The sequence below is a fragment of the Mus musculus genome, chromosome 3 (genome assembly GCF_000001635.26).
Source record: "Mus musculus strain C57BL/6J chromosome 3, GRCm38.p6 C57BL/6J".
NCBI classification, from domain to species: domain Eukaryota; kingdom Metazoa; phylum Chordata; class Mammalia; order Rodentia; family Muridae; genus Mus; species Mus musculus.
The window spans coordinates 138,096,885-138,120,346 of record NC_000069.6 but is presented as its reverse complement, the minus strand read 5'-3'; the positions used below and the strand labels follow the sequence as shown (position 1 = coordinate 138,120,346).

The 23,462-nt window shown below is 43.8% G+C and overlaps 1 protein-coding gene across 6 annotated transcripts in view; it reads left to right on the top strand.

Annotated features, from left to right (window-relative positions):
* Mttp (microsomal triglyceride transfer protein) overlaps nt 1–23,462 on the top strand; it is a 53,564-nt gene that overhangs the window by 23,072 nt on the left and 7,030 nt on the right. For all 6 annotated transcript variants that reach the window (NM_001163457.2, NM_001355051.1, NM_001355052.1 and 3 more), the window contains 12 exons: nt 1,927–2,034; nt 3,824–3,940; nt 4,206–4,345; nt 5,061–5,211; nt 6,134–6,291; nt 7,719–7,887; nt 8,596–8,703; nt 11,179–11,391; nt 13,037–13,245; nt 15,307–15,404; nt 15,559–15,680; nt 17,033–17,260. In NM_001163457.2, coding sequence (NP_001156929.1) covers nt 1,927–2,034; nt 3,824–3,940; nt 4,206–4,345; nt 5,061–5,211; nt 6,134–6,291; nt 7,719–7,887; nt 8,596–8,703; nt 11,179–11,391; nt 13,037–13,245; nt 15,307–15,404; nt 15,559–15,680; nt 17,033–17,260 — 1,821 coding nt within the window. The remainder of the gene's footprint in view (nt 1–1,926; nt 2,035–3,823; nt 3,941–4,205; nt 4,346–5,060; nt 5,212–6,133; nt 6,292–7,718; nt 7,888–8,595; nt 8,704–11,178; nt 11,392–13,036; nt 13,246–15,306; nt 15,405–15,558; nt 15,681–17,032; nt 17,261–23,462) is intronic.

Below are 23,462 nucleotides of genomic sequence, written 5' to 3'. Positions count from 1 at the left end.
TGGTCTGTTCTGAAGAATGAACAATTTTAGCTTCTGAAATATGGCAGCTGTACAAAGGAAAAAAAAAGAAAAAAGAAAAGGCTAGTTCACTTTACTAGTTCTAGGAAAACAATAGATACCAATAGAAAAAAAATTAATTTTTTTTCTATGAAGGGTTCATGCTTTTTGGATTATTTACTTGGAAAAAAATAACACTGCATCGTCATCTTATCAAGACAGCAAGATGGACGTCGCAGAGGTGACCAATGATAGATGAGCACGCGACCTCATTTGTAGACTGAGTGCAAGGCCGGAGTCTCCTGCAGCACGGCCAGAACTCTAAGAGCTCTTTGTAGGCTAGGGAAATGGGAGCGAATGAAGACAGAGTGTTAGCTTCCCCAGCTAATGGCTTCGGAAGCATTTCAGACTTGGACCAAAATATCACCCTCCATCGACACATACCATGGCCACCGTCCAAGCACGTCCGACTTTCCTGGGTCTGAGAACTCTACTTATAAGCCTTGTGTAGCCATGATGCCCAGAGATATCCAAGCATATGCACTGGAAATCATATGGGAAGGAAATCCCATAGCACGGAGCATCAGAAAGCCAGCTTGCAGCTGAGAGACAGCCAGTGGATTGTATGAGAATATGATCCCGGGATTTTCAGACAGTGAAGTCACTGGCACAGGTCCCCTTTAACCAGCACAGACAACACTATCCTTACCCTTGAGGGTGACGCAGTGGAGTGACTAAAACTGATCACAGATACAGTATCCAGCAAACCTGTCACTAGGCGGAGTATGTCTAGGAAGTAAAAATAGAGATTTGACGCGCTCATGTGGTTAATTCAGACACAATATTGCCTCCTAAGACATGAGGAATGTTTAGGCTGAATTATTCAACATTGATATTAATTAAATTCATTGTACTCCTGAGCTGTTGGAAATTCTCATTTTGTTGTTGTTGTTTATTTGTTTGTTTTTGTTTTGTTTTCTGAGAAGTGGATCGGCGGGGCAGGAATGTTCTGCCACCGCTTTTGTAGGTATTTTCACAGGGAAGACATATCTGTCCTCCATGTCTGAACCATAGGGTGTGTTTGAAGTCAGTAGGTGAAAGTAATGGGCTGCCCTCTAAAAACTTCTCTATGATTTCCGTGCTGTTTCTTATAGATGAACCAACTCATTAAAATGATAAAAGATATAGGGTCAGTAAGTGAGAAGGATATAAAACAGAGCCGAGTCACTTCCTATTCCTGCCAAATCACACTCCTTTCAACCCCCTCCCTATACGTTCTGATGAGAGCCTTCTGCAGTAGCTGGGCTGTGCAGTAGAAGCAGCCTCTCCAGCGCTGCAGCCTCTGCCATTCTGCTACCCGAGGCAGCGTCACTGCTCGGGAATCACGTTGGTGCTCTGCCGCTTGTTCATGGGTATCACAGCTGTTCATGAGCAAACTCCAGCGCCTCGTCATGGCCTACGCCATGACGTCACACCATTTCAGAAATGCAAACTGCCATTTGTGGTGATTCTCGTTCTCTTCTAAGAGCATTTCTTTCACTTTTGTTGTTGTTGTTTTTTTTTTTATTTGTTTATTCAGCTTTTGTTTCTAGCAGGTGAAACGTGTGTGCTGTGAAGGAAAATGATGGCCCAGCTTTGCTCCCCTCCACAGCTCTGGTTTTTACAGAAACCCTGGGCTCTCCCTTTCCACGGTGACCTTCATGCTCAGGACCTTTATTTTCGCCTCCTAAGTTCCATTTCCTGATGATCTCACTTCCTAGAAACTGAAACTGCTTCCTTTTACAAGAAAGAAATCACAGCTTTGCACTAACAGAATAATCTCTCACGTAATCAGTGGGTGTGAGAACCAGGCTTCTCCAGCCTCGCATTTAACTGAATCTGATAAACAAGGTCCAATGACTTCATTTATATTTTTCTTCTTCCCTTTAGGTCAAGGAGTTCTACTCCTATGAAAACGAGCCAGTGGGCATAGAAAATCTCAAGAGAGGCTTGGCTAGCTTATTCCAGATGCAGCTAAGCTCTGGAACTACCAACGAGGTACTTAATGCTAAGAAGTCAGCATTGGGTGAAGGGGAGAGGCAGGCACTCGCTGTAATCTCAGCTACTTGGGGGCTAAGGCCCAGTTTTAAGCAAAGGTCTGCCTGGGTCATAGAGTAACTTTAAGACAGTCTGGTGACTTAATGAAATCCACCATTTTTATAAAAGATGGTTGTGGCTACTACTGTGCCAGTAACCAGTGCAACAGGAAGAGACAAGTAAATTCTGGGAGTTCACAGACCAGCTCTGTTGACCCAGTTGGTGAGCTGCAAGTTCAGCGAGAGAACCTGTCTCAAGGGAATAAGTCAGAAAGTGATGGGGGGAGATAGAAACCTATGTCTCCTCTGGCCTACATGTATGCATATGGATGTGTGCACTCAGTCATATAATGCGCATTTACCACACATGCATAGATAATACACATATATCTCCCAAGCAATAATAAAATAAAATATAAAAGGAGCTAGAGATGTGTGTCAGTAGTTGAGAGCCTGTTGAGCAAGTACAAGGCCCAGTTCAAGCCCCAGTACTACAAATTAAATGAGCAGGTCAATAAATAAGTCAACCAACATCTTATTTGTCAACAGGTATATCAAATCATTTCTAAGCATTTTTGCATACTGAAATTCCACAGAAAATTATAACTGCTTTTAAGATTAAGTATTGTTTTAGAGACGTTGACTTAAGTTGACTTAAGTTGGATAGTCAAATTTCACTTACATATGAAATGATTTATTGCTTAAATACAGAGTTATGGAGTTGGAATCAGTTCTATAAAGGGAACCTTGGATAACTGTAAAATATGCAGAAAACTTTGGGGGATCCAATGGTTGTTAAGTGTCTCTGTCCTGCTGCCTTGTGGCAAGCATATTTTAAAAAACGTATTCCTTAGATTCATCCTAAAGATGCTAAAATCATAGATTCATCCCAAGGATACTAAAATCATAGATTCATCCTAGGGATGCTAAAATCATAGATTTATCCCAAGGATGCTAAAATCATAGAAAAGCAATGACCTGAGTAGCTGTATTTTAATCGTCTCGGGGATTTGGAATGGATCACTGGCTTTCAGAATCAAGTCCCCTAATTCAGAGAGGAAATAGAAGTGAGTTAGAGAATTCAGTGGGTTCCAGCCGTCCGATTAGAGTTGAGCTGGACACCAGTTCTCCTGATCTTAACTCATCCAGCTCATGAGCAGAGGAGAAACTGGGATGGCTGGGCTGGGCCAAGAGAATGTGTCTAGCTTACTAAAATAGCAGCAGGAATGGTGCTGGCAGGGACCCCAAGGGGAAAGCTCACGGGAACTGAACAGAGTCTATTTTGGGATGTTTTTGTCTAAACTCAGATTCTTATTATGAATGACAATGAATTTAGTTAATCTCACAAGTTTCAAGAGTTTTTGACCATATTTCTCTCCTGAAAGATCACACACGCCATCTTGATATAGGCTTTAAAAGCATCCCCCCCGCCCCCACCAGATAATTACCCACATGGCCAGAGAGTTCAGTAGTGGTCAAGCAGTGTATTCAGATCCTGAACTCTGAGAGAAGTAGGATGGCCCATGGTTCCTGGGACAGCTGAGGAGATGTTCTCAGGCCTAACCAAAGACAGTGAAATTTGGCATCCTGTAAAAAGCCTTCGAGGACTTCTGTCTTTCTGTTTTGTCATCCCAGGGTAGGGTGAAGTTCCCAATGGCATATCAGGGTACCCACTATTCAAGCCTCTTCCCATGAGAATGGAGATGGCCCACATGGCATCCCAAGCATTACGCTCTTGCTTTCTGTTCCAGGTAGATATCTCTGGGGATTGTAAAGTGACCTACCAGGCCCAGCAAGACAAAGTGGTCAAAATTAAGGCTCTGGATACATGCAAAATTGAGCGGTCTGGATTTACAACGGCAAACCAGGTACGGCAGCTTCCTCGAAGGCACTCGACAAATGACATTCTGTAGAGATTTAAGATAATAGAGAAGCAACAAAGCAATAAGCCTAGGAAATCTTTGTCCTTACAAGCGCCACATCAACAGATATTTCAGTGTGTTGTGGGTGTTCTAATGATGGGAGATGGTGTAAAAGAGGCACTCTTTTGAAAATTGAAAAACAGTTGCTATTTGATTCAATTAAAATTTAAGGATAATTACTTTCTACTGATTCACTTACTTATTTATGCAGGTGCTGGGTGTCAGTTCAAAAGCCACATCTGTCACTACCTACAAGATAGAGGACAGCTTTGTCACCGCTGTGCTTGCAGAAGAGACCAGGGCTTTTGCCTTGAACTTCCAACAAACCATAGCAGGAAAAATAGTGTCGAAGTAAGACAATAATGCTAAAAGTGTTATTTTCCTTCACATATTGTTATAGTCAACATTTTCTTTTCTATATTATTGTATTTGACTTGTAATAGGTGTGTGTGTGTGTGTGTGTGTGTGTGTGTGTGTGTGTGCGCGCGCGCGCGCACAGAGGGCCTTTTCATTTCGACTGAACTCCTTGCAAAATTTGGGTTCAACCTGTTCATCATTTTTCATACTATCTACAGTAACACATAAGGAAATACTAGTTTCAGTACACCTGCCTGTCTTTTGATGACAGAATAACAAAATTCTAGGAGAGTGTGTCAGAAAAAAATGACCATTGAGACCATTTTTTTTTGTAAAATGAGCTTTGCTGACTGTCTTGGTTAGTAGTTGACTTGTGATTTTCAGAAAGCTAACTGAGGTGAAAGGGCTGATAGACCGCCCGTGCCTTCTTCTGCATCCTGACAAGTCTTCTTTCTTTTGTCCTCTTAGCATGATATTTTGAAAGTCTAGACCTAAAACTTCCAAATCTTTGAATAAAATAGTTAGACCAGAAAAACTAAACAATGTCGTTGGGGTTCAAGGTGTCTCTGGAGATGCCGTAGATTGCACGCGTAAATGGATGGAGTAAGTTAGTTGGTTTTGTGTTCTCTGAAAGAGTTGCAGTTTTAGTATTTGTCCCCTCACACTTGTAAATTCTTACAATGTGCTGTTTCCATTTGGTGTTGCACAGGCAGAAATTGGAGCTGAAGACAACTGAAGCCGGCCCAAGGATGATCCCCGGGAAGCAAGTGGCAGGTGTAATTAAAGCAGTTGATTCCAAATACAAAGCCATTCCCATTGTGGGACAGGTCCTCGAGCGTGTCTGCAAAGGATGCCCTTCTGTAAGTGTGGGCAGGCTAGGGATGATGCCGGCTTGTAATTGCTCTCTCTCTCTCTCTCTCTCCTCTCTCTCTCTCTCTCTCTCTCTCTCCCTTCCTCCCCCCAGCTTTCTGTCTGTTTCTCTGTCTCTCTCTCTCCTCCTTCCTTTCTTTCTGCAGCAGAGGTAATTGCTAGTTCTTTAAAGAAGAAATCAATCATTTTAAAACAGCATGATCATTTACCACGCAGTTAACAGTCACGCTGATAGAATTTTACATTCTATACAATGGGGTAAGGGAAAACGTACTGAAGTGGGGAAGTTATTTGGCTTGTTTCAAACGTGAAAGATGGCATTGATTAGCATTATTACTGCTCTCAAGGTCATTATACGATAACTGTAGCATATGAGGAAATGACCCCTTTTCAACTCTCCCCATTAAGCATAGATACAAACTCTGAACAGTTGAGATCCCAGCAACAGCGCGGCATTGGATTCCACAGAAGCAGTGCCGTAAGAAGAGTAGGGAGCTCAGAAGGTTTGAAACTTTGATTTGCAGTGAGGTCCGAGCAAGTTAGAAAGCAGTGACTCTGGCAGGTCTCACTTTGCCTTTCCCAAACACCAAGTCCCCAGCTGTTAATGAAACTTCCGCACACTTCCCCTAGTGTGCTCAAAGCCTGGCCTCGGGTGTGCTTGTCACAACACAGTCATTGCTGGACCCACACATCCAAACCTCAGATGGCTAATGGTCCAAGGTCGAGCAGCTCTAGCGTGCCCCCCACCCCCTCCCCCTAGAGGAAACAGTCCTACGTATTAGCGGCTGGCTTCACACAGTGTACGAGATGGGTGGCGTGACCGTTGTATCTCCATGGAGAACAGCGCCTTTTGCCTTTCGTAAGCCCGGAGCTCAGAACTAAGGGGCTTGCACCCGGGGCTGTGCTTTGCAGCTGGCGGAGCACTGGAAGTCCATCAGAAAGAACCTGGAGCCTGAAAACCTGTCCAAGGCCGAGGCCGTCCAGAGCTTCCTGGCCTTCATTCAGCACCTCCGGACTTCGAGGAGAGAAGAGATCCTCCAGATTCTGAAGGCAGAGAAGAAAGAAGTGCTGTAAGCCACATTGCTTTTCAGGGCCATCGGCCAGGAAAGGTTTTACACCCCCACTGTCTTTTCATTCATTTATTTATTTTTTTAAAGATACATTTGCATTGTGTGTACGAACACTTTGCTGTGTGTATGTATGTGCACCCTGTGTGCCTGTTGCCCTCGGAGGTCAGTGCAGGGTGTTGGATTCCCTGGAGCTGGAGTCACAGGGGGTTGTGAGCCGCCATGTGTGTGCTGGGGTACAAACTAGATTCTTCTGCTGGAGCAGCAGTGCCCTAAGCCACTGGGCATCTCTGCAACCCTGGTAGTTTTTTTATTAAGTAAGAAGGACCCACTTTCTGTCTTCTGTCCTACTTCCAAACCAGTGATTCTGCTGGCCTGCATTTTCTAACAGCCGTACCACAGGTCAGTAACTTAATGCTCACGCGGCCAGAATCGCACCAGCAGGCTTTCTCGCTGATTCTCACGACTGTTGTTTTGTGTCCACGAGTCCAAATTAGTACAGGCTTGAGTTTATCATGCTCTGAGACGGGGACTGCCTTCCTTCTGTGGAATTGTGTTCTCAAGCCATTAATCAGTTTTGTTTGTTTGATGGATTTTGAGCTGAGGCTTCACTCTGTAGCCCATGCTATCCTAAAACTTATTATGTAGCCCAGGCTAGCCTTGGACCTGGGTTGATCCCCTTGTCTCAGCTTTCTTTGGGCTGGGATTACAGGGATGAGCCACTGTGAGCATGAGCATGTGAGCTCAGTGTGTAATATTTATATCCATGTGTTCATTAGTGTGAAAAATTGATTAGAAATTTTTATCACGCCCAGACTCAAATAACCAAAGATGTTTTCATGATCAATTTTTAACTACAATTTTTTTTATGGAAGACAATGACATATTCGTTGTGAGTAAAATAGAACTATATAATTGTGTCTTTATTTATTTTTAAAGGGCAAAACCTTCCCCCTTATAAATGAATGTAAAATAGTTTTCATTTTCTATCAATAATGAATGGTACTTTAGTTAAATTAGGCATTTGAGAAATGTGTGTTTTAGTAAATCTAATTAGAGAAAATTCAATTTGAGACTTCAGATTGTCTGTATTACACACATAAAACTATCGCTTTTCTGGGTCTGATTTATGATATTTACATAATATTAACTTACAAATCTTCAAGCATATTTTGCTTAGGTTAGTATAGTATAATGGTTTTTATGTTCTGAGACAAGAGAAGGGGAGGAGAAATTTCAGTACAATAAAGCAGTCCTTTGGGACTATATTATTTATAATTTTTGTTCAAAGGGAAAAACGTACTTCCTTAAGAAGTTTAAATTAACAGAAGGCTGTGAGTGGCAGGGTGTGTGTGTGTGTGTGTGTGCGTGTGTGTACCGCTTCCCTAAGGCCTGGAAGCATGATATCTGTGGTAATGCCTGTTTTACAGCCCTCAGCTGGTGGATGCCGTCACCTCTGCTCAGACTCCAGACTCGCTAGAAGCCATCCTGGACTTTTTGGATTTCAAAAGTGACAGCAGTATCATACTCCAGGAAAGGTTCCTCTATGCCTGTGGCTTTGCCACCCACCCTGATGAAGAACTCCTACGAGCCCTCCTTGTAAGTCAGGGACACTGGGGAAATGGTGATCATAGGCTTCTGGGTAAAAAATGATAAGCAAAACTTCTTGAATGGAAGCAGCTATTAAAAGTGGATCCAGTCAAAGTTGAGGCCATAGGAGAGAGTTCTCCTAGCACTCACACTGCTGGCCTCTTTTCTGTTCATTAACCAGCACAGTCAACCTTCTCACTTAGAGGCTCTGAAGGTCTAGTGACCAGCATGACCCACACTTTATGACAACCTGAAGATTACGGCCACCTACTTTATCACGTGGCAAATGAAGAAACATCAGAGTAAATGTTTTATATGATGCTTCAATAAGCAATTAGGATTACTTTGACTTCAAAAATCTTCTTGCTATTTCTGCATACACATTGACATCTCCAGTTCATATACGGAATACTACAGACTTTTGGGGGATCTTAGAACAACTGAACAATCAAATCCCCGAACCCTGAATGGTTCACAGACTGGGGGGGGGGGAGTGGTGGAAGGAGGGGCTAAGATCATTTGGGGCCAGGCAGTCTAGCAATCCTTCATGCAAAACTAGACAACACATTTCTAAGTGTCTCAAAAACAAAATTCTGAGTTTGTTGTCTAGAAACACAAAGTCATTTCCCCAGATGATGGTTACTTTATTAGCTGGGAAGTGTCCCTTTGGAAAGCTGAAGTGTCCTGATGACCTATTTGACCCCTGTTTGGCTACAGAGTAAGTTCAAAGGTTCCTTTGCAAGCAACGACATCAGAGAGTCGGTTATGATCATCATTGGAGCCCTGGTCAGGAAGCTGTGTCAGAATGAAGGCTGCAAGCTCAAGGTAAGTGCTATAGACTGTCCAGTGTAATGCCACAGTCTCGTGTCAACTATGTGCTGCCCAGGGTAATGCCACAGACTTGTGCCCACTGCGTCTAGACTGTCCAGTGTAACGCCAGTCTTATGACCACTATGTTCAGGCCGCCCAGTGTAACGCCACAGTCTCGTCTACTATATCCTGCCCAGTGTAACGCCATGCTGCTGACATCCAGACTGCGCAGTGTAACGTCATAGTCTAGTGCCCACTGCATCCAGACTGTCCAGTGTAACACCAGTCTTATGACCACTATGTTCAGACTGCCCAGTGTAACGCCACAGTCTTGTGTCCACTATGTTCAGGTCGCCCATTATAATGCCACAGTCTCGTGTTTACTATGTCCTGCCCAGTGTAACGCCATGCTGCTGACATCCAGACTGCGTAGTGTAAAGTCATAGTCTAGTGCCCACTGTATCCAGACTGTCCAGTGTAACTCTGCAGTCTCGTGCCCACTGTGTCCAGACTGTCCAGTGTAACGCCACAGACTCATGCCCACTGTGTCTAGACTTCCCAGTGTAATGCCACAGTCTCGTATCCACTATGTCCTGCCCAGTGTAATGCCATGCTGCTGACATCCAGACTGCACAGTGTAATGTCACAGTCTTGTGGTCACTGTGTCCAGACTGCACATGTCCAGTGTAGCAATACTGCCAACCTGGCCACTCCCCAGCTCCCAACTCTGCAATCATTCTGTCTCATAAACTTTACAGTTTAGCTTCTCATTAGCATTCTTGCTTATCTCTGTCTCTCGCTGGAATAGAGCCCCCCCCCCAAGTGATGAATCTTTGTTTTTCAACACCAATTGCTTAAAGGATGCCTATTGCGTACATTGCGATCAATAAATGCTCTCTAGAAATCAAATCACCCATCAATTTTTCTACTAAATACAAATTCATTGAGATTCCTCTATAATTCCTCAGGACTTATTTTTGTTTCTGTTTTTATTTGTCTGTGACAAATTATACATACATATATACATATATGTGTGTGCATGTGAGGTAAAATGTGATGCTTCAAACATTTATGCATTATACAATGATCAAATTGGCTGATTAGCATAGCCATAACCTACAATACACATTATCTCCTTAGAATAAAGATTTAAAATATATTCAATGTCTTTTGAAGTATAACAACAATACAATAGTATTAACTATAGTCATCATGCTATGTGGTCTTCGGCTTCGCTGAAACTGTGTGAAACATAACCACATATGGAAAACCTGAGTGGGTTCATCTAGTAATATCCATTTTAAAAGCCTGTTTTCTACTTCACAAAATGAAAATGCTAAATCCGTGCGGCTCTTCTTCTCCCCATTATTACTATGAGCTACCATTCAGCTCATACTTTTCTTCTGCTCTTTTCTTCAGTTCCCGCTTTCTTCTGCTAGAGAAAAACATTACTGTGTCATCTTTTCTTCTAAATGCCTGTCATTAAAAACAATATGGAGGATCACCACTGAGCCCAAATGATTCCATAGGGAGCAGCCTACAGACAGACTGCATGATAAACAAGCAAGGAAAGTCTATGAAAAACATGGACATTGAAAATGATTTCGGCTATGCTAGAAATTAAATTTAGCATTACATCTCAGACACCTGAGAATGACAAATCCCTACATTTATGATTTCAATAATTGTTAAAGAGCTGATATATTTGCTTAATTTATGTGTTAAATATCATCAGTAAGGATAAAACCCATATATAAAATACTCAGGTATCATTATTTAGTGAATGCTGACTTTATACTAGGTGCAATGCCAATCCTGTAACATAAAGATGCACAGAATATCATACCACCCTCAAAGAATTCCTTGTCTGTTTATCAATACAAAGATATCAATTCAGTGATTCCCTGTACATATGTGGATTCCCCATTTGAGATTTAACCAGCCATGGGTTAAAAATAGTGAGGGAAACAGATGTTGATGGCCATGCATTCAACACAGCACAGCCATTTGCCTGGCAGTCACCTTGTATTGAGGACAATAAATACTCCTGAGATTCCTCAGGTAGGCAGGGTGGTGCATATAGACAAGCAAAGACTGCCTTATTTCATCTAAGGGTCCCAAGGACCATGAATCACGGTATCACCAGGAGGTCCAGAAGCCAATCCCCATAAATGCTATTATTAAACCATAAACAGATGATCTGGGAATCTGGAAACACAGTTGTCTTTTGTTTGGGGTGCTGAGGAAGTTTTCTCCATATAGAACAACTGGGCTTCATCTGGAATCTCCCTGATGCATTTAGAACGTGTCAAAGGCTGCCCATTATTAATTATGCTCTGCTTTTCTAGACCATGTAAGCACACGTCTGAGAAGACTCCATACCTTAACATGTTTCCCATGGCAACCAAAGCAGAGCTCCCTCGAAGCTGATGTTGTTTTCCTGTCTGAGTGTTGTGGGTGGACATTTGTCTGAGGTGTGTGATGTTTTAGGCAGTGGTGGAAGCTAAGAAGCTGATCCTGGGAGGACTTGAAAAACCAGAGAAGAAAGAAGACACCACAATGTACCTGCTGGCCCTGAAGAATGCCTTGCTTCCCGAAGGCATCCCGCTCCTTCTGAAGTATGCTGAGGCTGGAGAAGGGCCCGTCAGCCACCTGGCCACCACTGTTCTCCAGAGATACGATGTCTCCTTCATCACAGATGAGGTAGGCATCTTGACTCTGTGCCACATTAACAGGTGGAAGGAAAAAACCCACTTCTGGTAAACCACATGCTATCCTCAAGTCACTCTGCTTTAGTCTATATTTTATTTTATTTTATTTTATTTTATTTAACTTTTCCCATAACCGAAATAATTCCTCATTTGTATTTAAGGTTAATCTCCATTGGCCTTACATTTTGAACAGTTATGTCCTGTATCCGGAAGCATTCATATGAAAATACATTTTCTTATTTTAAGAAACAAATTCTAGTAGCTGGCCAGGTAGTTCAGCTGGTTAGAATGTGATGCTAAGAAACGAATTCTCTTTAAACCTGTGTTGATTCCTGTGTTGATTCCTCCTGAAGGCAATGCTTCTGTGACCTAATTATGCTCCACAGAACCTCACCTCTCAAGTGCTCAGCCACCTGAACACCGCCACACAGATGACCACATATAAACCTTTGGAGGGACACACTCAAACCACAGAGACTGGTGCAGAAGGCTGGTAGGGGGCTGGGGATATTCATGAGTTGGGGTTGAAGAGATTTGGAAACTTTTTTGACTTTTATGATGAGCATAAAACTGCTACTAGAAACTAGCATGTTAAATTTTCTTTTAAATTAAAGAGGAAAGGAGCCAGGCGTGGTGGTGCACACCTTTAATCCCAGCACTCGGGAGGCAGAGGCAGGCAAATTTCTGAGTTCGAGGACAGCCTGGTCTACAAAGTGAGTTCCAGGATAGCCAGGGCTATACAGAGAAACCCTGTCTCAAAAAACAAAAACAAAAACGAAAAAAATATTAAAGAGGAAAGGAATCTGGGGTACTTTGCTATAAGAAAATACCAGTTCATATTGCTTTCTCCCCTGCCCCGCCCACTCCACCTACCCAAAGCCCAATGCCACAGCAGTAGCCTTCAAAGTTTATTCCAGTAATGCCAAGCACTGCTGCTGTAGCACATGAGCCACAAAACCTTACAGTTGGTCCACAATTTGTTTATACATGATGTGTCTAGAGTGGGCTAGGGGATATGTAGCTATGTGTTTCCAGCAGTCAAGAGAGAGGCAGAAGGCATGCCAGCTTTTAACTGCCTCTGCCTGAGTCATTCACATCATTTCTGTTTTCTTTTCTTTCTCTTTTCTCTCTCTCTCTCTCTCTCTCTCTCTCTCTCTCTCTCTCTCTCTCTCTCTCTCTCTTTCTTTTTTCCTTCTTCTTCTTCTTTTTTTTTTAATTTTTTTTGGTTTTTCAAGACAGGGTTTCTCTGTGTAGCCCTGGCTGTCCTGGAACTCACTCTGTAGACCAGACTGGCCTCGGACTACTCAGAAATCCACCAGCCTCTGCCTCCCAAGTGCTGTGATTAAAGGCATGCTTCACCACCGCCTGGCATTCACATCATTTCTGTTTATGGTCCAGTAGCTGACCTCATCACACAGGGCACACAGACATACACACACATACACACCATGGCATACATGAAGAGTTCAGAGAGCAACCTTTTGTACTCTCTCCTTCCATCACGTGGACCCAGAGGGTGAAACTCATATACATCAAGGTTGGTCACAGTCACCTTTATCTGGTGACCCACCTCACTGTCCCTGCAATAGCAGTTTTAAAACTCCGTGGATGTGCTAAGCTTAAACATCTCCCTACAGGTGAAGAAGACCTTGAACAGGATATACCACCAGAATCGTAAGGTTCATGAGAAGACGGTGCGCACAACTGCCGCTGCTGTCATCTTAAAGAACCCATCCTACATGGATGTGAAGAACATCCTGCTGTCCATTGGGGAACTCCCGAAAGAGATGAACAAATACATGCTCACTGTTGTGCAAGACATCCTGCATTTTGAAATGCCTGCAAGGTACAATGCATTCCACGCACCTCTTCTTATGCAAGCCTATCTGAATATTGACGTGGTGCCACATAGCTAATAATCATGACCTGGTCATTACACTGGGCAATGTTAAATAAACCTAATGAGTGTCAAGTTTCCCCAAAGGAACTCTTTAGTGAGTTGGATAAAACAGCTTTCCTTTCGCTGCTTGCGATTTGGAACTCTGGGTAAGGCGGCTTCTCTGGGTATCCGCTCAGTATGGTAAATATATATATATATATATATATATCACCAAATGTTAGTAAAGTTTTAAAGTCTAATTGCATTTTCAACAGGACTATTTTTATAAGTAGCACAATGAGACAAAGAAAGTTCTTTCATCTTAACTTTTCAGACTTTTATCACAACTCCCCTGAATTTGCAAATCTTAGTCACGGCCCAGTTTAGGAGCCAGGCCCAGTTTAGGAGCCAGGCTATGAAGAGCTGCACCGGCTGACTTCACTGTGCTCAGTCATTCTCCCTAAACACACTTCATCCCATCTCCCAAAAGCTGCCTTCCACATTCACTCTGAATGTCACCCACTCCTTAGGCATCTCCCCTCAAGGGAGGAACCGGACAGTCAGAGCAGAGGTGTCAGGAGCAGGACAGACAGTCAGAGCAGAGGTGTCAGGAGCAGGACAGACAGTCAGAGCAGAGGTGTCAGGAGCAGGACAGACAGTCAGAACAGAGGTGTCAGGAGCAGGACAGACAGTCAGAGCACAGGTGTCAGGAGCAGGACAGACAGTCAGAGCAGAGGTGTCTGTCAGGAGCAGGAAGGAATCCGGGACATGTTGGCCTTGTGAATCGGATTCTTCTGTTTCTCCGTTGTTATTCAGGACTTCTGAGAGGAGGCCTCAGGTGTAGCCAGTGCCTCTGATTCGTGAGCCTAGTCATGTGAGGACAGGAAAGAGGAGGGAGTGGGACAGACAGCAGCCTGGCAAACGGAAAGAAGCCCCTGTAACCACTTATACCAGGTTCTCAGAAACAAAACCCTTACAACAGGAGGGCAAATTAAGGCCCACCCTTGCTTGGTGTGTATCTCTTTCCATGTGGGGCCGTTTTGCTTGTTTGTTTGTCTGTCTTAGTTTTGTTTCCTGGCAAGTGGCACCAGACCCCACTGACTCTCTATGATGACAGGAAGCTCACTGCCACTAAGTGAATCTGTGCCACCATTCAGGACTTCATTATTGTGTTCTGTCCTATTGTACCTTCTCCCTGGCTCTGGGTTTGTATTTGGAACGAAGCAGAATGTGTCTATAATGTTCATCCACGTGAAACCCTCGGATATCTGAGAACATCATCTTTTCTCTTCTAAGCTAAAAATCCAGTGACCTGGTAATATTGATGGGTAGGGAGATTATTAATAAAGAGCCATTTCTTCCTTACAAAATGCTTCTGCCTCAGAGCTAGGCCTGGTTTACTCTAGTTGACTAGTTGGGGGGTTTGAAATGTGGTAGTTGTACCATTACTGACAGATTAGTGTGAGCTCATGAGAAGTGAGAGGATCTCAATGCTAATTCCATAAACGTGACACGGGCATGAAGGAAGAGATAAAGGTTTGGAGGAGACATTTAGTTTGTTCTCTTGTGGGCCCTATTGGGCTTTTTCTGTGGTGGAAAATACATAAATAGCAATCCTAGAAGTTAGTGCTTTTGTGTTGTGTGCCAATGATGATTTTAGAAGGCAAAGAAGAAGAAGAAAAAAATGCAGGCCTCCTGTTTGGCACGGCTTTCTTAAATTTATATACAATTTCACATTACAACCATGATGATTCAAAAAACATGAGTTTTCTGCTCCCTAAGTGTCCACCTGTCAGCTGAAGTCGTCCCTTGGCTGGGCATTCTTATGCTCTATAAATGTCAGCTATTTGAGGAATGAAGGGGTGAGCCCTCACCCTGCCACTGGTGCCCAGCCAGCACGTCCTTGGGTCTCACAGTGGCATGAGGACTTTTTTTTTTTTTTAAACACCGGGGATTTGGTTGCATTCCCGATTTGATCTGGGAAACAGACATTATGGTGAATGAAAAGCCTTCTCTTCTGTGTTGCAGCAAAATGATCCGTCGAGTTCTCAAGGAGATGGCTGTTCACAATTATGACCGTTTCTCCAAGAGTGGATCCTCTTCTGCCTATACTGGCTACGTAGAACGTAGGTGACCCCTGAGGAGCTCCCCCCTGCACCCCCTTTCATCGACATTGCTGGAGCTGTGACTGAGTTCCACCCCCGAGGACCCCTGCTTTCCCGCCCCCGTGTCCTTTCGTCGCTGGGACTGTGACTGAGTTCGTGGTTCTTTTGTCATTAGGTAGCCCCCGTGCAGCGTCCACATACAGCCTTGACATCCTTTACTCTGGCTCTGGCATTCTGAGGAGAAGTAACCTGAACATCTTCCAGTACATCGGGAAGGCAGAGCTTCATGGTAGTCAGGTACCGCACGCCCAAGAGTTACTAATGAAAGAAACCTGTCTGAGTGCAGCATTATAGCATATATTTTATAGCGTACAAATTAGTTTGTAAGTTAATGGTGGTATATATATATATATACATATATATATGTAGATGTAGATAGATAGATAGATAGATAGATAGATAGATACAGCTACAGATACAGGTACAGATATATATTCTGTAGTACACACACACACACACACACACACACACACACACACACACACACACACACACAATTGAAGCTGTACCAGAATCTGCTAGTTAGACTTTCATTCAGGGCTACATCACTTCGATATCCCCAAGTATTTACATTTATGCTGTGTTTGCCCTTTTTTGCTTATCTCTACAGAGACTGATTGCACCGACAAGAAATTTCAATGTACAAAAAAGACAAAAGAATTAGCGTATATTTCTCCAATACCACTAGGAAAGAAAAGAATCAAGTATTATTAGCAGTTGAGAACTGGTTGAATTTTAGTCCTAAACGAAATGACGGTTTATCTTTACTGTCAACCATACCATCACTTTGGTGTTATGAATATCAGATTATAACATTCTAATTGAAGTTATTCAAGCCTCAACATGATCCATTGTTATGGAAACTTGGGTGCTCATCAATATGAACTCATCTTCCCATTCGATAGCACCACGGTCAGAATCCCATACCTGCCATGCCAAGGCATTTCCACCTGCTGTCTCATGTGCCCTCAGAAATGCCAAGCACACAGTGGTTAGAGCCTGGCTATGCAGGATGGAAAATAAGCAAAATTCCTTATGGGCTAGTCATCTGGGCATGAACTTCCTCATAGTGTGGCATCATTTTTGTGGTGAGGGATGAAAGTTTGACATGGAGAGGCGTGAATGTGCTCTCTGAGCACAGCTGACTGGGTGGAGTGCCCATGCCTCTCCATCTCCTGTCAGATGCTCGTGAAGATGGCAGGCCCATTGCTTGAGACAGCGTGGGGAAAGTAACTGAGCACCACCGGTGATGCCCTCCAAGAGAGGCCTGCGGTCTTTGTAGTCGCATAGCAAGGACTCAAAGCCCCACTTCTGCCACATACTAGCTAAGTGAATATTCACCTGTCCTCGCTTCTGTCTACTAAATGAATAAAATCTTCCACACATTCAAGGGTAATTGCGAAGAGTACATGGAGAAAATTCATCTCCATTATGTTAGACATAGAGGTTTAGTTTTCATTCTTGCCTAGTTGCAGAAGTTACTTGAGGTTTTGGTCCTGAAAAAGGTTTATCTGTAGCTCAGAGACCTCTCCATCACCCACGGAGCAGGGGATCTGTGACCATCAACCGTGTGTCCTTTTCTCCCCTAGGTGGTGATTGAAGCCCAAGGGCTGGAAGGCTTAATTGCAGCCACTCCTGATGAAGGAGAGGAGAACCTTGACTCTTATGCTGGCATGTCAGCCATCCTGTTTGATGTTCAGCTTAGGCCTGTCACATTTTTTAATGGATACAGTGATTTGATGTCCAAAATGCTGTCGGCATCCGGCGACCCTGTCAGCGTGGTGAAAGGGCTTATTCTGTTAATAGACCATTCTCAGGTAATTCTCTACCTTTCTCAGCCTGCAAATACTTACTGAGTTCCAGCACACACATTTTGTGTGTGTGTGTGTTTGTGTGCTCACTCGCATGTGTACATGTTGGAGCACAGTAAGCAGCCCTTGCACTGTTATGTTAGAACATGTAGAAGCCAGTGGTCAACCTTGGAAGTCTTCCACAATTGCTTTCCAGCTTATTTTTCGAGACAGTCTCTCAGTGACTCTAGAGCATGCTCAGTTAAGCTATGATGGCTGGACAGCAAGTCCCAGGAATTCTCCCGTCTCTGCCTCCCAGCACTGGGACCACAGCTGTGCACTCGGGTGCCTTGGTTTTATGTGAGTGATGGGGACTGGAATCAGGCCTCCTGCTTGTACAGCAGACGTTTTACCCAGCTTGTAAATTGTAAGCATGTCTAGAAAATACAAGTTAAAGCTTTGCGGCTCCTCGAGCTCATTCCCTACGCCTTTGGTCCTCTTGCTATTGCTGCCCTCTCCCCTTTGCTATAGGTAAGCACCATTTGCCTTCTCTGTTATTAGCTGCTTAGTAAAGAACGCCTGCAATGCAACAGAGCCGAGCTCGTATTACCTGCAAACACAGTTTTCCTGCACTGGGGAGACCGAGGTGTCTTGTCTTTTTTTACCCGGAATGCAGGACATGAGCTACCTGGCATCATTTGTGATGACAATGATTATGAAAACCAGTGTGGCGCATCATGTTGACGATGTCAAACAAGTGAGGGCCTGAATACCCGGTTGACACCAGTCTTTGTGTCATGGCCGTAGGCTCTTAGAGAAGCTTGCTCATTCAGAGAGAACACACAGACTTTCATTTCCTTGACCTTGTTCTTCAGGATTATTTTTCCAGAGCTCCTTGGTGCTAAGTCCTACAATAGTTCTTATGTGGAACGGTTTCTGTGTCTAAGATGCTGTGGGCTGTAGATGACTTGTAAGATGCTGTGGGCTGTAGGTGACTCGTCCAGCTGGATTTTCTGGGAGTCAGAGAGGCTTATTCTGTCTGAAGAGCCCTCGAGATTGAGTGCTTGATACTTAGATTTTTTTCTTTTTTTTTTTTTTTTTAATGTTGCACCTACAGGGTTTCAGATCTCTTTAGCTCCTTGGGTACTTTCTCTAGCTCCTCCATTGGGGGCCCTGTGATCCATCCAATAGTTGACTGTGAGCATCCACTTCTGTGTTTGTTAGGCCCCGGTCTACTCTCAAAAGAGACAGCTCTATCACTGTCCTTGCACCAAATGCTTGCTAGTGTATGCAATGGTGTCATCATTTGGAGGCTAATTATGGGATGGATCCCTGGATATGGCAGTCTCTTGAAGGTCCATCCTTTTGTCTCAGCTCCAAACTTTGTCTCTGTAACTCCTTCCATGGGTGATTGTTTCCAATTCTAAGAAGGGGCAAAGTGTCCACACTTTGGTCTTTGTTCTTCTTCAGTTTCATGTGTTTTGCAAATTGTGCATGTGTCCTTCTTACTGGTTGGGACATCTTCTGGATATATGCCCAGGAGAGGTATTGTGGGATCCTCCGGTAGTACTATGTCCAATTTTCTGAGGAACTGCCAGACTGATTTTCAGAATGGTTGTACAAGCTTGCAATCCCATCAACAATGGAGGAGTGTTCTTCTTTCTCCACATCCTCGCCAGCATCTGCTGTCACCTGAAGTTTTAATCTTAGCCATTCTGAGTAGTGTGCGGTGGAATCTCAGGGTTGTTTTGATTTGCATTTCCCTGATGTTTAAGGATGCTGAACATTTTTTCAGGTGCTCCTCAGCCCTTCAGTATTCCTCAGTATTTCTGGAGTCCACCTTCTTGAGTTCTTTGTATATATTGGATATTAGTCCCCTATCAGATTTAGAATTGGTAAAAATCCTTTCCCACTTTGTTGGTGGCCTTTTTGTCTTATTGACAGTATGTTTTGCCTTACAGAAGCTTTGCAATTTTATGAGGTCCCATTTGTCAATTCTTGATCTTACAGCACAAGCCATTGCTGTTCTGTTTAGGCATTTTCCCTCTGTGCCCATATCTTTGAGGCTTTTCCCCACTTTCTTCTCTATAAATTTCATTGTCTCTGGTTTTATGTGGAGGTCTTTGATCCACTTAGACTTGAGCTTTGTACAAAGAGATAAGAATGGATCTATTTGCATTGCTCTACATGATAACTGTCAGTTGTGCTAGCACCATTCGTTGAAAATGTTGTCTTTTTTTCCACTGGATGGTTTTTGCCCCCTTGTCAAAGATCAAGTGACCATAGGTGTGTGGGTTCATTTCTGGGTCTTCAATTCTATTCCATTGATCTACCTATCTGTCGCTGTACCAGCACCATGCAGTTTTTATCCCAATTGCTCTGTAGTAAAGCTTTAGGTCAAGCATGGTGATTCCACCAGAGGTTCTTTTATCCTTGAGAAGAGTTTTTGCTATCCCCTCTCGATTCTTTGGAGCTGATGTTGCACTCTGCTCATCCATGATCCTGAGGTGATTCTGAGGTCCCGCAGTGTGGAGAGTCCTCTGGGGTTCTTGTCAGCCTCCGCGGGTTCAGGTGGAAGGTGGCGGGGGCTGGCCCTGATTAGAATGGATACCAGTCTCTGGTTCTAGCATGGCTTTTAATCCCAGCATCTACAAGGCAGAGACAGGAGGATCACTGTAGGTCAAAGGCAGCCTGGCCTATATAGTTCTAGAAAAGCCAGTTCTTTATAATGAGATCCCGTCTCAACACACACACACACACACACACACACACACACACACAAACACACACACACACACACACACACAGAGACACACACACACTTAAAGCATAATAGCCCCTTAACCCCTCAAAACAGAACTCTTTTTTTTTCCTTTTTTTTTCCATTTTTATTAAGTATTTAGCTCATTTACATTTCCAATGCTATACTAAAAGTCCCCCATACCCACCCACCCCCACTCCCCTACCCACCCACTCCCCCTTTTTGGCCCTGGCGTGTTCCCCTGTACTGGGGCATATAAAGTTTGCGTGTCCAATGGGCCTCTCTTTCCAGTGATGGCCAACTAGGCCATCTTTTGATACATATGCAGCTAGAGTCAAGAGCTCCGGGGTACTGGTTAGTTCATATTGTTGTTCCACCTATAGGGTTGCAGATCCCTTTAGCTCCTTGGCTACTTTCTCTAGCTCCTCCATTGGGAGCCCTGTGATCCATCCATTAGCTGACTGTGAGCATCCACTTCTGTGTTTGCTAGGCCCCGGCATAGTCTCACAAGAGACAGCTACATCTGGGTCCTTTCGATAAAATCTTGCTAGTATATGCAATGGTGTCAGCGTTTGGATGCTGATTATGGGGTGGATCCCTGGATATGGCAGTCTCTACATGATTTTTTTCTTTATTGTGTTGATGCATGCCCCGCCTTAGCGGGATGATATTAAAAGTGGAATGTTACTGGGTAACGTCTTATGGGGCATTGGTATTACTCTAATTCATATTATTATATTGAAGCACAAAGTAGAGATTTCCTTTAAAATGTATGTTCTGTGAGATTTCCTTTGAAATGTATGTTCACTGGCTTTTTTGGGGCCGAGGTGACACCATACCTGACAGTCTGAGCTCCAGGTTGGCTTTTACAGATTCCTAGGTGTGATCCTGGGAAGAAAGCTACAAAATAGCTTCAAGTCATGGTTTCCTGCTACAAAGTGAGGCAGTTAAAACAGACTCGAATATTTCCTCAGATGTATTGCTCTTCACCAAATTATTTGAAGATTTTGGCTTTTTTTTTTTTAAGGCTCTGGTTACAAAGTCATGGGTTTTAAGAGTTGGGGAAACCTTTGATACTACATTTTGTTAGAACTCACCCCAAAACATCAATGGCTGAAATGAAAGTATATCATGTCCTGATCTTTATTGCTCGTTATATAAGTTCAAGGTAGCCATAGATTGAAAAAAAATGATTTCATAGTTTGGCTCTTATGATGCAATAAGTATTTGGAAGTAAACAGTTCAGTGCTAACGCAGAAATCCTCAGGGACCAGAATCTGTGCACTTTACCTAAGCCTGCCTACGGTGACTGAGATCAAGGTGGCCTCAGACTCACAGAGATCTGCCTGCCTCTGCCCACCAACTGGTAGGATTAAGGGTGTGTGCAACCACGCCCAGTTTTACTATGACTTTAAATCTCACAATTGTCACCTTGTGACTATGTGATGGCAACCACCCTTCTGGCACAGAAAACCCCGCCTCCTCTGCCCCCAAAGAAGGAAAGGGGAAGGATGAAGAGCTGTGTGCCCATCCAGAAGTGCTGATAGAATCCTATTGACCAAAATCCACAATGGCGTCACATAGCTCTCTCTAGCTTCGAGGCCAGTGGTAATTTGCAGCTTTGCACTGGGCACATGTCTTAATTAGAGTTTTATCGCTGTGAAGAGGCACCACGAACATGACAACTCCTACAAAGGAAAGCATTTAATTGGGGCTGGCTTACAGCTTCAGAGGTTTCGTTCATTCTTATCATGGCGAAGCCTGGTGCCGTGCGGGCAGACATGGTCCTGGAGAAGGAGCTGAGAGTTCCGTGTCTTGATCCCCAGGCAGCAGGAAATGACAGTGACACACATCCTCCCACAATGCCACAGCTCTTCATAGCACCACTCCCTCTGAGCCTATGGGGACCATTTTCTTTCAAACCACCACAGCATAGGTGCGCTCTGAAGAAAAGCACGTTTCTCTTCATGTGAACGAAGAGAAGGAGAAAAAAAAACAGAGGTGCATTCTCTCTAACCCCCAAGTCACACAGAAATAAGCACTCGGTGCTGGCAAAACTGCAAATGGCAGGGAGTGGCTATTTCCGCCTTCAAGAGCCAATGCTCTTGATAATCTGTGTAACCCTGTGATTACTGAGTGAAATGGAGAGCCTATAAGCTACAGCTTGTTAATCCCTGATTTAAATTTTTTATATGATTTTTCTGTTCATTAAGATAAGACACCCTGGGCAAGGCGTGGTCAAAGAGAGACTGCCTCTTCAGTTTTAGCCATAACCAGTGTCTCTGTGTGTCAGGCTGACGTATTTGGCAGATTTGAGGTTATTTTACAAATAACCAAGGTCCTGGGCTCTGCAGACCACCCCAGTGATTCCATCTTAGCCTCAGAAGCACACTCCACTCTAGGTCAAGTGCTGACATTGAAGGGAGTCCTGGCAGCTGGCAGCCTGTCACAGCTGCCAGGACAGATAGCATTACTCAGTCTCTCCCTCTCTCTGTCTTTGTCTCTCTCTCTCTGTCTCTCTTTCTGTGTGCATGTATGTGTGTATCTCTCTGTCTCTGTGTCTATATGTGTGTGTCTGTCTGTCTCTTCCCCTTCTCCTCCCTCCTCTCTCTGTGTGTGTATGTATGTGTGTACACACACACATGTCTTTCTCTCTGTCTGACTCTCATTAGAATTGGATTACATTTCAGAGACAGATGTCTGAAAAAGAGGAGCCTCTTTAGCTAGGAAATAATGCATTTTCTTAGAAGCAATAAGAGGAGCTGTCAGATGTCAGTGTCTATTCTACAAGAAAGTTTTCAGGTCAGAGTTAAAGGGCAAAGGAATCAAGCCAATCACAAACACAAAGTTCTGCAGCCTTTTCCCTGAAGTCTGTTGACAAAACATTAGATCAATGTGTATTCTGGGCCAACTGAGGACTTAAGTTTATGCTCTGTCTTCTTTGTACTCTCCTTCAGAATGGACTCACAGTCTATGAGACAAAGAGTTGTGAGTATGTGATAGCTGTGTGACAGCAGCTGAAAAGCCCCGACCTTAGGCACGGTGTGGGCAGTTTTGGCTCTATGTGCACTGGTGAGCCATAGCTCCTATCAGTGAAGAATGCCTCCAATGTAGATTGGCATGTTTAAACGACCTATCACGTGTAAGGCTTCGGCATAGTGGGGCTCGCCTGTTAGTTCCACTTATTCCAGTGCACTGTGTGGTTTAGTCCCTCCACAGAGGCAGGTGGTGGGTGTGGACAGGCGGTCTGTCCTCGTAAGAGGATTCAGTAGAACTCATTGTGACTTCTTCCCTGGTCCCATTGTGGGGAGGAAAGGAACCATTTGAGAAAGACAAAGTGTTTCTCCAAACCACTCGCAGCGAACGGGGTCTTCTCACACAAGGCCCGTTGTCTGATAACTGTGAAATGCTCTGTCTTGTGGCTTGGCTGCTTTGGTATCCAGATGATGTATGGCTTTGGGAAGGTCG